Source organism: Myotis davidii, unplaced genomic scaffold, assembly GCF_000327345.1.
Source record: "Myotis davidii unplaced genomic scaffold, ASM32734v1 scaffold309, whole genome shotgun sequence".
NCBI lineage: Eukaryota > Metazoa > Chordata > Mammalia > Chiroptera > Vespertilionidae > Myotis > Myotis davidii.
The window spans coordinates 2053802-2068139 of NW_006383013.1; the positions used below are offsets into that span (position 1 = coordinate 2053802).

Consider the following 14338-nt stretch of genomic DNA (forward strand, 5'->3'; position numbering starts at 1 on the left):
GTGGAAGGCAGGAAGGTGGGGGTGGGAGAATGATAATGGAAAACAAAAACTAAGATAATAAAAATAAATCCAAATATATGAGTAAGCACAATACTTGTTTAACAGATTACACTCGTGTATTGAAAAGTACATTATCAAACTGCGTTTTTTAAAATGTTCCATTATAGGCTGCTTAAAAGAGACATACCTAAAGTAGAATCTCACAGAATGGCAAAGGATTGGAAAAAGATAAACCATGCAATAATAATTAGAAGGAAAATTAGTATAGCAATAGATTAAAAATAGAATTAAGCCAACAGTATTAATAGAAATAAAGAAAAGCACTTGTATGCACCTAATATTGTAAATTCAAAATATATAAATTAGAAGCTGACAGAATTATAAGAAAAACTGGCAAAGTATCATTATAGTGGAAGATTTATTTAAATATATCAGAGTAAGTAATCCAAAAACAAATTTCTGAGGACTTTTAATATTTGAAATGCAGAAGTAAGAGTTTGCTTTAATAAGTGGCTTTTAATCTTTTTTGACCACCACTTGTGATTTTAAAAATACATTTAACATGCAACCCAGTAAAAATATCTATATGTATATGAAGCAGAAAGTTCAAGGATTCCGTTTTTTTTTTTTAATGCTGATTGTGTCCCCTAAATTTTACTAGTACAATGCCCTTATGAGTCACAACTCAATCTGAAAAACATTAGTAGCTATTCATGGACTCCTGCAACCAGAAGGGAGAATATACTTTTTTTTCAGGTATATGTGGAGCATTAACAAAAATTCAGCACATACTATATATATCACAAATGAAGGCTCCACACACTTAAAAATTCAGTATCAAATATTTCACACTTTTTAACTACAATAAATGCATTTAAATTAGAAATAATTTAAAAATCTCTTTTTTAAAGGCTGTTTGGAAATTTTAAAAAATAGAGAACATAATACTCATGTTTAAGAGGTACTCATAATGAAAATCATAAAACATTGAGAACTGAACGGCTATGAAAGTACTACATAAATTTGTGGGATAGCCAAAACTACACTCAGAGGTAAACTTGTAACTTTAAATGTGTTTATGAAAAAGACAAGAAGGATTGAAAATGAGTTAATCATTTAACTTGAAAAGTTAAATAAAAGGAACAACAGTAAATTAATCAAAATGAAATAAAAATACAGACATTGCCAAGAACAGCCGGTGCATGGGAGTACATGAGAGAACAGTGCCTCATACAGTGTCTGGCACATAGTAGGTGTTCATTAAATATGTGGTGAAGGAATGAATGAAATCAACATTACAGTAGAGAGGATCACCTCTGGAAAGATTGATTAAAAAAAGAGAAAAGGCCCATATAAGTAATTTTAGGAATTAAAAGGAATATAATGACAAATATAGCCAATTACGTGAAGCGTAGTGTATTTATAAGATGGAATCCTATGCATCACTACTCCATAAAAGTTGACTTCACTAAGTATTTCTTGAATTGGTTTTGGAACCACATCGAAATTAATAATATTCTAATTGTTATTGCTAAGCATTAGCATATTAGGTTCTATTTATAGAATGTACAGGGTATCCCAAAAAAATGTGTACTCACTTTGAATGATTATAAAGTCAGTCTTTATTAACAAACAGTTCATTTTCAAAATGTAAAAGGATCTACAGAAATGAATAACTTTTTTGATCAGTGCTTCTTCTCAGACATTCTGGTCTAGGCACTGTGATAACATGAAGCAATGAAATTGCAAACATCAAATGTCATTTTGTTTGGTATTTGTTTGCCCTCAATTTGTCAGCTATTGCTGGTCTGCACCATAAACTTTATCTTTATGTATTCCCCATAAGTAAAAGTCCAGTGGCACTTTAGAGTAATTTTTTGTTGTTGTTCAAAGCTTAGTCTGGCTTCACCCATTATTTTAAATCAGTTAAACCTGAAAAGGAGCCCAGCCAGTGTGGCTCAGTAGTTGAGCATCGACCTATAAACCAGGAGGTCACGGTTAGATTCCCGGTCAGGGCACAGGCTCAGATGCAGGCTTAATCCCCAGTAGGGGGTGTGCAGGAGGCAGCCATCAATGTTTCTCTCTCATTGATGTTTCTATCTCTCCCTCTCCCTTCCTCTCTGAAATTAATTTAAAAAAATATATTTATGGGGGAAGTAGTGTACACAGTTAAGTTGTTGTTGAAAGTATTAAAAACCTGAAAAGAAGTGAAAAGTGAGTGAGTTATCAGCTGTTAAAGTGTGTATACATTTTTTGGGACACCCTATATATGTAATCCCTGGACTGATAGATAAAGGAGGAGGTACACATACGTCTGTGTGCGCGTAGGTGTGTTGCAAGGAAAGCTGTAAAATACTTCATCTGTGAGGAAGGTCCATGTTCTTTCTGTGGAATTCAGTTCTTTAACTGGTGCCTTGAGGTTTCTTCTCTCCTTTGGGAATTGGAAGAGGTTGGTTGTCACAGGTGTTTTATAAAAAGGGGGTGGTTCTTTTCAGGACCTTCACAGATGCCACTATGTCTGTTTGCAACAGGCCTGGCGAGGTCAGCATGGCTAGCTCTACTCTTCCTGTAAAACCTTGAGTATTTTCCTTTTGTGGGTCCTTCCTTCTGCAGAAAGGGCATCCTTGATGTGGTGGCATGAATCCAAGATAAACGTTCACGAAACCATTGAAACAGAAAGCTAGAACTCCTGTGTCAGAGACATGGAAAGCCTTGAAAAGAACCCAGAGAGAAGCAATATAGCACCAAACCACAGTCACCCTTGTGAAGTAATGAACAAAACAGGTCTCAAAGAAAGGATATCACTTTCAGAAAAGTTTCCACTGATCAAAATAATGGGGGGAAGAAAGAACAGAGGAAACCACAAATAAAAGAGCTAAAGGTTCACAAAAAAGCCTGTCAGAAGCCTTACCAGCGAAAGGGATGATGGGGATTTTGTTCATTATAACCCACCGTACACCGGTGATGGTACGTCATGTAGGCCGCTGTACGGTGTGGTCTGGTCTGGATGCCAATGGAATTCCTAGCCAGCCATTTGATCAACTTGTATTCCCTAAGTAGAGACTTGCACTCAAAACAGTCTTTCAAAATGATAGATGCAGGCACCGTTCGGCTTATAGAGAGATTATTTGTAATACTTTATTGGACAACGTCTTTGAAAGGCCCCAAAGGCTGCTCCCCTTCCTCGGAGGAGGAGTGCCCGTGCCAGGCTCGGCAGAATGGAAGAGCAGGAGGGGTAGATAGGAATGGAGAGAATTGGAGTCTGGGTTCGGACGTGTACATTTAATACTCAAGGAAGCTCTTCAGGTGCTTGCTCTGAACATGTCCCAAGAAGAAGAGCTGTCACTGCTCATGGAATTCTTCTAATTCTTTGTTGCTACCATGCATGGCCACATTTCTTACCTCAGTTTTTAAGTGGCTCCGCTAATCAGGAAGCCTGCCCTTCAGCAGCTTTTGACAATTCTAAACAAACAGTCCCAACCCTTCTCTGAGCCCACAACCACCACTGAGATTGTACTGAGCCTCGAACGCTCGCCTGGGACCACATCGGACACTGTGTATCTGCTAGAACTTGCACCTTCCCCAAGAAGAGCAGGGGAGGAGCACTGACAGGACCGGACGGTCACACCGCATGCTGGCAGATAGGATTTGTGTGATGTACAGTTAATGGCACCTTTCTCGCCCCACCTTTTCAGTATTTCTCACTGTAAAACTCTGATGCTTTCCCAACTCCGGTGGTTCCGAGTCCATCATTAGCCACCTCTTCCTATTCCATACGAACTGTGATCAGAAAACAGCAGGTCACAGGGCTGCATCAAGCACACATTTAACTTTGCACATGCAGCTATTCAGAGAGAAAGAGAAAGTACAGTTTCAATAAAGGGGCTGATTCCATTTGATGTTGCACTCGGGAGAAGACAGGAGATGCGTTGTTCCTCCAATCAGTCTCATTTCCCGTGAGCCTCTCATAGGAAGAGCGGCCCTGTATGTGTGTTATTCTCCTGTTCACAGGTGCATTTTACACAGCATGGCCCCTTGCCACAAGCCAAGTGCCTCGTTTGGTGCACAATTGAAAAAAAAAAATAGTGATTCATTCTGATACTGGAAGGAAAAATGTGTGTTAAAATTTATTAAAAGCTGGTTTCTGAATCTCAAATGAGACCTTTTTTCCTAAAGGATTTTTAGGATAATTTTGACTGAGATTTCTGTCTTGCAGGCTGCCATTTAATCACCTTTTGATTTTAATAGCAAATTGCTGTTAACGTTCAGATCTGAATATCTTGCAGTCATTCTTCTACAGTTTAGCACTGATAGTCCAAACTGAGTTGGAGGCAGTGAGTCATCCAATTTAATATTTCTGTGGGCAGTAAACTTATAGGGAATACAAAGATTGTTGATATTCTTAAGTAAGAATTACAAATTATGTTTATTTAGCCCTTAATATTAATCGGACACTGTGCTGTGTTTTTCATCCATCATCTCATTTAATCTGCAACAACCCTATGAGGTAGGCTCTTTTATCCTGATGTTAAAACACAGTAACTGACCTAGAGGCAACTTAAGAAGTGCATACACACCTTTCTGTGTATCTCCTAGAACACAGGTATTCCCAGGAGAGCAGCCAAAAACCGGGGCAGGAGCAGATCAGCAAGTGCAAATTCACTGCAGGCTCTAGACCAGCGGTTCTCAATCTGTGGGTCGTGACCCCTTTGGGGGTCGAACGATCTTTCACAGGGGTCGCCTAAGACCATTGGAAAACACATATTGAATATATAATTACATATTGTTTTTGTGATTAACCACTATGCTTTAATTATGTTCCATTTGTAACAATGAAAATACATCCTGCATATCAGATATATTTACATTACAATTCATAACAGTAGCAAAATTACAGTTATGAAGTAGCAGTGAAAATAATTTTATGGTTGGGGGTCACCACAACATGAGGAACTGTGTTAAAGGGTCGCGGCATTAGGAAGGTTGAGAACCACTGCTGTAGACAAAGTGTATTTCAGGTTCTCATTTACAAATGGGCTGTTCAGAAGTTGAAATGTATTTTCCTAAGGAAATGACATCATCACAACAAAAGTGTATTTACCCATAATGTGCCTAGAGTAGTAAAAACAGACCCAAACCATTTTGTGTACCAATGTTTTCATGGAAAAGTTCACTCAGAATTTCCTCTTGGGTGGCTGTGGAAGGGGGACTTACGTTAGCGACAGTAGAGTCCCTAGAAATGTTGTTCACATGAATCAGTGGTGACGCGAGGCCTGTGATGGGAGTTGACAGAGGGCAGGGGGTAGAGGGAGGTGGAACTGGGTACAGAGGGGGCATGGGGTCAGGAGACTGCGTGAGAAACAGGAGAAAGCTTGTGAGGGCACAGGGTAGGATGACCGTTCTAGAGGGCAGAGGGAGAAGATGAGAGAGTTTGGGGACCCTGAACTCTCTAGGTCGAACCTCCAAATCTCTTGTGTGGCCTTTATTTCTTCTCCTGACCCCCAAATGTTAGCCGGCTTGCTTCCCTTTTATAGCTGACACTCGGGGTGTCCCTGTGAAACTGGGACCAGTACCGGGGTTTTTGTTTTTTTTTTTTTTACTCAGCTGCTGCTCACACAGGTGAATGACCCTAAAGGCTTTTAACTTCTCTAAAAGGAAGCTCTTCTAGGCCCCGCAGAACATTCCCCTTTTCGCTTGGGCCTGGAAGAGCAAATACCATCCTGTGGGTGCTCTGGGTGGTTGTGGGGGGTCTGTAAGGAGCTGAAATAAAACGCATCGGCATTCACCATGCAGGTAAGCAAGGGCGCAGCTTGTGGGAAAGGGAGGAGCCCTGCCCTCGGTTCTCTCCTCTTGGGCTCTGTGGCATCCTCAAAGGCAAGTGGGTAAGAGCGGGTGGGCACCAAACCACAGCTTCGTGGTGTGGGGGGGTGTGGGGGTGGAATGTAAGGCAGCGTGATCCTTGCATCAGGATTGGGGTGTGTTCTCAAGGGACCTGTCTCCACTAGCAGCGTAGGGGCCACCTGGGCACCCAAGCCTCTGCTGGACTCTCCAAGTGGCACTCATCCCACCTTCCTCTACCCACTAGCCAGCGTTGCCCTGACTTCCCTGGGAGCTGTAAAGAGTCCGCGTTCTCAGGCTGTGTCTGAGCTCACTGAATCAGCAGCTCCAACCGAGGGCCCTGGACGCTGTATGATGGACAAGTTTGTCAAACACTGCTTGACTTTCCCTTTACCTTGCTGGTCTTTAAAGGCTCCTGGGACATCATAAGCCCCTCTCTGCCCCGGGGTCATGCTTCTCATAACTTCATGACTCTGCTAAAATATGACTTCCTCAACATTGCCAGGTTTCCCTTCTGCAGCGGTGGGCGGGGCAGCAAAACGCTCATCCCTGAACACTCCCTTTGCCATCTGAATCGGCTCTCCATTTCATTATCTTTAGCACCTTGTACTCTTTTCCTTAACAGTTATCACACAGTTTATAACTTACGTGTTCACATGGTGTCTGCCTCCTCACTAGTACCGAGCACAGGGAATGCTTAATAAATCTTTTGTGTGTGAATGAATGGATGGAAAAGCAGTGCTGGGAGGGGGGCACTGAGGGTGGGATTGGATTCTGCTGAACAAATAAAGAACCGGGCCTATGGAAACTTTAATCTCCCATCTAAACTTTTTATACATCAACTAAAACCAAGGTAGATGGACCCAACAAGTAGGTGTATTTATGGGACATTGGGTCAGATTATTTCAAACAAAATTTATTAAATACTTAAGGTGTGCAAAATGCACTATGGGTACAGTTTTGTATAAGACTGAGACAATTCCAATCTCTGTATGGAATTTACAAATAATCTAGCAAGGATAACAGATATTACACAACCAGTTATACAATTTCATAATTATAATTTTACTAAACACCTCCCCCGCCCCCCCCCAAAAAAAGGACTACAGGGAGACCTGAAATGGTCTGTAGGGCATCGAGCTGGTCACAGACTTTCTCAGACATGGCTGGGGAACCCAATATACTCTATCCCAATGGTTCTCAACCGTCTGGCCCTTTAAATACAGTTCCTCATGTTGTGACCCCCAACCATAAAATTATTTTCGTTGCTACTTCATAACTGTAATTTTGCTACTGTTATGAATCATAATGTAAATATCTGATATGCAGGATGGTCTTAGGCGACCCCTGTGAAAGGGTCGTTCGACCGCCAAAGGAGTCGCGACCCACAGGTTGAGAACCGCTGCTCTATCCCAGCTCTTGTTAAAGTTGGCACGAGGGGAGGTGCCTCTGTGTAATGGCTTCTCAACCTCAAAGCCATCGGCATCTTGGGCTAGATAATGCTTGGTCTGAGGGCGCTCTCCAGTGCCCTTAGGAGATGTCTATACCGTTCCTCGCCTCTGCCCATTAGATGCCAGTAGGCCCCACAGTTGTGACAGCCACAAATGTTTCAGCATTGCCAGATGTCCCTTATGCAGCGGTGGGGTGCAACAGCAAATTCTGTCCCCTCTCGCTCCTCCAGTTGAGAACCACTGCTCTAGTGAAACTTGCTTTTTTTAAAACGTCTTTTTGTTTCTTTATGATTTATTCAAGTTAGTACCAGGAATTTCATTTGTCCACTCAATAAAGAGGTGCTTCTTGATTGCTTATTAGCTGCCAGGCACTGTTCTAAGCACTGGAGACACAGCAGCAATGAAAGCCTGTGCTTTCTTGAAGTTGCATTCCGTGGAGAGAGATGGACAATCACTTTAAAATATGTAATATTTCAGAAGGAGAGGATAGGTTGGGCATAGAAGCCCTCTCTGGTAAGAGGACATTTCAACAAGGTCTTGAAATAAAGCAAGAGAATGAGCCACATGAGAGGGAGCGCCAAGAGCAAGAAGCAAGCCATTGGAGGGCCTGTACTTGACCTTGCCTTTCTGTCTACATGTCTAACCAACTGCTTGTGTTTCAGAGGGTCCACCGCGGAAGGGCAGCCGAACGGAGTCCAGAGCAGCCTTAACTCTGCTGCAGTCGTGCCCATCGCCAGCTCCTCAGGTTAGTTGGCTCAGCAGCCGTCCCACCCGCAAGGGAGGATACTGGGATCAGCACCCTCCCGCTTCTGCCTTCGCAGAGAGCTCCCGTAGGCTTTCCATGCACTGGCAAATGGCATTTTTGATACATTCCTCTTTAAAATGATGTTGACACTTCAGGATTGAATGGTTTTTTTGATAGTTGGGATAGTTGAAATTTCCCAGTTCGGTGGGATCCTATCAGATTTGCTGTATTTAGTAAAAAAAAAAAAAAAAAAAAAAAAAATGCCTGTATTTGACTGTTTCTGCTGTTACCTAGTATTTCCACGTGTAGTATCTCTCATAGTCTTTACGACAGCCCTGTAAGTTAGATCTTCCTGTTCCCTTGCCCCAGATGAGGAAACTGAGGCTCAGGAAGTTGAGGGGCCGGGAACAGGTTGTGCTCGGATGCAGAGCTCGAGCTCTGGGCTTTGATCTGAGGCCTGTCACGCTGATGTCATGGTCTCTTGCCAGGTGGGTACTGAGGGCCCAAAGCCTCTCAGTGCGGGAACCTACATAGAAGTTAGGCAGCCTTGGTCCACGGAGAGTTTCTATGAGTAATAATTCATAAAAAAGCACAAGTAGCCAGGAAAGTGGAAGAAAAATCACTTGACTTCAATTCACATATTTCTTATTGGTCACCTCCTGTGGGAAAAGTAACATTCTGGGCGCTGAGGTACATACATGGGCACTGAGTCCCTGCTGTGGGGGCCTCACAGACTCGGGGCGAGAGAACAGTCAGCATGGAGCATGCTGCAGGGCCATGCAAGCCAGGGACGGGGACGCGTGGAATCATAGACAGCACTGGCTGAGCATGTGCTGTGTGCCAGGCACAGTTCTGATCGCTTTGTATGTAAAACTCATTTGTTCACAGACAGGCATGTAATAGAGGGACTGGCACAGGCAGATGATGAAACGTGTCTAAAAGTTCACAGCTAGTAAATGGTGGGGCTGTATTTAAACCCAAGCAGCCTGGCCCAAGGTCTTAGACAGAGGGCTTCTGAGAGGAAGAAACATCCAAAGCTGAGGTTTGAATATGAACAGGTCAGCCAGGAGAGGGGAGGCGTGGAGTGGAAGGAGGTCTAGGAAGAGGGCAAAGCTGTGTTCTGGAAGCCATCATGGGGCTGGGACTGGGGCATGAGCAGGGAGTGGCAAGAGAAAAGGCAGGTGGCAGGGGCAGTTTATGAGCCGTGCAGGGAGCTTGGTCTTAAGAGCAGTTGGGAGCCATCAAGGAATGTGTGTGTGTGTGCGGGGAGGGAGAGAAGCCAGGTTTCTCTGACTGTATCCTGGGGATAATGACATCTATCCCATAGAGTTACTATGAGGATTAAATGAGGCGATATATAAAGATTCTGAAACTATACCCAGGTAAGGTAATAATATAAAAGTATAAAGATTTTATTCTGCACTTAAAATCTTAGAACCTGAATTCAAGAAATAGTTGATGTGCATCAACTTGCCCTACCCTGGGGCGGGGGGGCGGGGAGAATTATTAGAACATGGTAATTATTTTTAAGAAAATAAAATTTCTGCCTGGAACTGTTAGGGACTGAGAGTGGGTGGCTCAGAGAATCATGATCTAGGAAGGGTACTCGTTAGTACAGCGGTTAGAGCCCCTGTAGCTCTTCAAATCTGAAACTAGAGAGGTTCACAAAGCCTAGGAGATCCGAGAACCTGGCCTATTTCATCTGCAAGTCTAATTGATAAGTTAGGTACTGAACTGAGCTCTGCATGTACTCTGCCTGAGGAAGGTGGAAATTGGAGGGGCCAGATGGGTCAAACTTTCAGCATCTTGATCATGAGTTAATATTTACTGACTGTTGACATTACTTCGAAGATTTTGTAGCCTTCATACAGAATTTGATATCAGCATAAAACCACAGAGCAAAGAGAACTTACACTTCTCCCTGGATTCTAATAGCTACCTTTCTCCCCCTTCTACATCAGATAAGCACATATTCTGCTCACCTTGTTTAGGCAGCCTATTTACTGCTCTTGTCACCAGGTGACTCATGGCCTCTATAGTCCCTTGAACTTGTTTCTGTTCTATGGCTTTTCTGATGGTCCTGGTCCTTAAGAAAACACTGCTGTACCTGATGTAATAGGCTCAGACATTTTCCATACTTCCCAATAAACATTTTACCTTAGTATAACAGTAGTAACTAATCCTATTAGAGTTATTTATACAGCTAGTAAATAACTACCTGGCACTTCATTGTTTCAGCTAAAATCACGTTTTTCTATATCGTGTTGATTTAAAAGGGGTTCAGAAGGGTGACCTATAAAAAGGTTAGGTTGCTATTAGAAACATTTTTCTTTAAACCTACAAGAAGGGAAAACAAGTCCCATAATAAGTCAAAAAATTTACACATCTCTCTCATAGTTGGGAAGTCTGTGCCTACCCAGGAATCACTAAACTGGTTTTGAAGGTTTATACCCCTGTCCGATCCAGTTAACTCAGTTGGTTAACATGGTTATTAATGAGTCCCTGAATGTAGCAAAAGTCTGTTCCCTGGTCCCTTGACCCTTCTCCAAGTCTAGCCAACAAGGCCATAAAGCTGAGTGGCTTTGTTCTCAGGCAGTCTGAATGAGATAGTCGTTCATCTCGGTGCTGTTGAAAAAAACTCAGAGTCCTTTTGCACAGATGGTGGCACAGTGACATTTTTATTATGAACATTAAATGAGGTAGTGAATGTGAAAGCTCCTAACGGAGTGCTTGGAATGTCCCATGAATGATGTTTTCCCTTAACTTCCTTACTTAGGCCATGTATTCTGTATATTCAGGCCATGGAAGGGAAGGTATAGAGTCAGCAAATTTGGAAATTTGAGAAGGAAGCTGTAGTGAAGGCCTTTGGCTCAAAGCCAAAGCCAATGCCTTCCTTTTTTATGACCACGGTGTTCTTGAGTTCTGAAGTGGCGATGGTGAACTAAAATAGCAGAGAGGCAGATTAGATAACTCACATTTCTCTCATGCTGACTCGATAATGTCAGCTACCATTATTGTAGGGGTCTGAAGCCATACCAGCTGCCCTCAGTGCTGCCCCTCATTTCTGCCTGCGCCTGTCCTGTCCTGCAGTCAATCTCTACCCGCCCCACTCCCCCTCCTCCCCCTCCTCCTCTACCTTTTCCTCCTCCTCTTCTTTCTTCTCCTGGTTTTTGTTTTAAGCTCTTAATGGTCTGTAGTTGATAGAAGAAACCTTACCACCTTTTGAAATCCAATGATGGGTTCTATTTACAAGAAGCGAGAAGCAGTGTCCTTGTTCAGTGTTTGTTATTTCAGTTCCTGGTAAAATGCACTTGAACTTCATGCTCTGCATGGGGATGCAGCATCAGTGTGGTTCTGCCTGCCCACCTCACTGTCTCTCTGTGAGACAAGATAAAAAAAGCAAACTGATTTTACTATGAAGTAAACCCAGTGGAGCTGAAGCCCTAAAGATCTAGAAATCGCTTTAACTTCCAAGTGAAATTACTTGCCTGGCAGCTCTCAGTGGAATGAGCTATTTTCACCATCAGATTCTTATTTTTGTCACCGTGCATTCTATAGTTGTTGAATATCCTGGGTGGATCTCTGGAGTATAATAGATTAAAAATAAAAATAAATAAAACTCTTGAGATGCTTGCCTTCGTGCAGTGGTTCTCAACCTTCTGGCCCTTGAAATACAGTTCCTCATGTTGTGGTGACCCCAAACCATAAAATTATTTTCGTTGCTACTTCATAACTGTAATGTTGCTACTGCTATGAATCATAATGTAAATATCTGATATGCAGGATGGTCTTGGGCGACCCCTGTGAAAGGGTCGTTCGGCTGCCAAAGGGGTCGCAACCCACAGGTTGAGAACCGCTGCCTTAGTGTGTTACGCCCTTTATTGCTCCCCAAGAGTTCTTCTTTCCCCAGAGCCATAGGGATAAGAATGTGGGCTGGTTACCCACTGTTATGCTGTTGGGAAGCAAGAAAGTGAGCATGGACTTAGTGTTTGGTAGGAAGTGGGATGGCGGCATCTGGGAGAACGGTGATGCCCTAAATCCTAGTTTCAGATTTTACCTCTTGTCCTTTCAGCCAAGATCAAGTAAAGTGTTAAATAGGGATTTTTTTACATTTTTCAGGATCTTTGGAAGCTCCCCAAGTTATTTTCGCCAGATCCAAACCCTTGCCCACACAATCTGGAGCCCCTGCTACAATTATAGGACAGAGAAAATCAAAGTCGGTGAAGTCAGGGCCAATTTAAGGTAACAGTAAGAGCATATTTTTTATTCTAACTTGCTGATTTTATGCTGCAGCAAGAGACTCGGTAGCTATCAAAAGAAGTTATAGTTTCTCAAAATGACAAGGAAATTGGGATTTTATAAAACCAAAGCTCAGAAGGACTAAAAACTGTGGGGTCAAAGTTAAGCTACAACTATCTTGCTTCTGTAATGGCCCCCCGGTAGGTGGCGCTGTGGCAGTAATAAATTCCCTGTTATTACAGAGGCTTTTGTTTAAAAATATGGGGGCAGCAAGGCCAATCAAAGAAAGACACTAAAGCCATAATTGAATTTCAAGTAAAATGTAACAGAATAAACTGAAAAACATAATATTTGTAGATCAAATTGCAGTGGCATGATTATTTATTAGTGAAGGCTTCTAGACTAGAGTTGGGTTAATTGTGAACTAGACTTGGAGATAATGGGAGACCAAAAACGGGACCAATTAAAATTTTTAAAAAAACACAATTTTTAAATTTGTGGTGAGGTCATTTAAATTAATGATCCTTTATTTTGAGTTAAGATCAGCATATGCCATAATTGGCAGCAAAACAAACCATAAACCCCATCCTACCACCCATCCAGAATGAGCTTCTACACTGAAGGACTGGCCTGACTTGGTCTTGTGAGGCTGTGTCCACACTTCGCCAGCGCTGCACTCAATGTTTTGTTCACAGCGGTGGCCTTCCAAACTTTTCAGAAAATTCTATGACACCACAAGGTTTTGATGATTGCTTTCCTCTTTGCTCTCCCCTACACTCTAAAGCATTAATGGCACACCTGCTATGAGCTTAATACTCTTCTTACCTCTAAGGGAATATTTATGAACTTATTTGAGAAGCATTATTCATCCAAATACCCCAGGAGAGCAAAAGAGGGAGGAAAAGTATTTACCCACCACAGGATTCATTTACGTTGGATCAGAAAGCTTCAGATGTCCTTCCCCAGCCCATCCAAACTCTTTCCAAAAAGACAGGAGGGGAGAGAAGGGAACACCAAATCCACGGCTTGGTCACCTACCAAAATGTACCAGAGAAACTGAAAACAGCCAGCGTCCTATCGGTAATCCTCAGCCAACGGTGCTTTAATTCTAATACTAAGCAGTCCGTTCAATGATGAACAACTAAGAAAATACAGAAAACTGAAGCGAGAAGGTCAGTATTTCCTTCAGGAGACTGGCAGCCAAAAGAATGAATGTGACCTCAAGCTCCAAACCAAACCGATGGCCTGCCAAGAAGTACTCATGTCCATCCATTTCCAGGACTGGGAGACTTGGACCTGCCACAGTTATAATATCACTTTCCTTGAGCCTATTTCATTAGTATCCTTTACAGTCCACCCAGAACATTACATGGCAAAATAGCATCATCTTCAAAGAAGCCTTGGGAAAGAGCCTACCCTTCAACACTTAAACCGCTGCTGCAAACAGCCCCACGCAGCCCGAGCTGTGCACATGAGTAGGGATGGGTGATGCTGGGCTTTGTGATTAGCTGAAGGGGTGAGAGCACATGCTAAGTGCATGGACTCAGAAGACAGAGTGGGTCAGAGCCCCTCAGAAGTCCAGCCTCCCATACACAGCGTAAGGCAGGGAGAGGCAGTGGGCTGCCTCTGTGAGCAGGGAGAGGCTGCAGTTTACAGAGTGAGGAGGCAGGCCCCACAGTCCACAGCCCATCATCAGAGTGCATGCTTTCTTCCTGTGTAAATGCACCGTAGACTGAATCACTGCCTGGGCAGAGGCCCCTTCAACCACGGTTACAAATGAAAGTCATCACCACCTGTAACCAGTCCTAAACCTCTTTCTGTGTGGGTTTAAGGGAGGCTGGCAGGTTAGCTTAGAGCAGCGGTTCTCAACCTGGGGGTCAAACGACCCTTTCACAGGGGTCGCCTAAGACCATCAGGAAACACATATGTAATTACATATTGTTTTTGTGATTAATCACTATGCTTAATTATGTTCAATTTGTAACAATGAAAATACATCCTGCATATCAGATATTTACATTACGATTCATAACAGTAGTAAATTACAGTTATGAAGTAGCAACGA

The 14338-nt window shown here is 42.8% G+C and overlaps 1 protein-coding gene across 9 annotated transcripts in view; it reads left to right on the forward strand.

Moving 5' to 3' along the window:
* The window catches only part of TTLL5 (tubulin tyrosine ligase like 5), a 269203-nt gene that overhangs the window by 221838 nt on the left and 33027 nt on the right, over positions 1 to 14338 (forward strand). For 7 of the 9 annotated variants that reach the window (XM_015558041.1, XM_015558042.1, XM_015558044.1 and 4 more), the window contains 2 exons: positions 7952 to 8034; positions 12154 to 12276. The exons of 1 other annotated variant lie outside the window; for it this stretch is intronic. In XM_015558041.1, the coding sequence (XP_015413527.1) occupies positions 7952 to 8034; positions 12154 to 12275 (205 nt within the window). In that variant the 3' untranslated portion in view covers position 12276. The remainder of the gene's footprint in view (positions 1 to 7951; positions 8035 to 12153; positions 12277 to 14338) is intronic. One more of the 9 variants, XM_015558045.1, reaches the window with a different exon arrangement.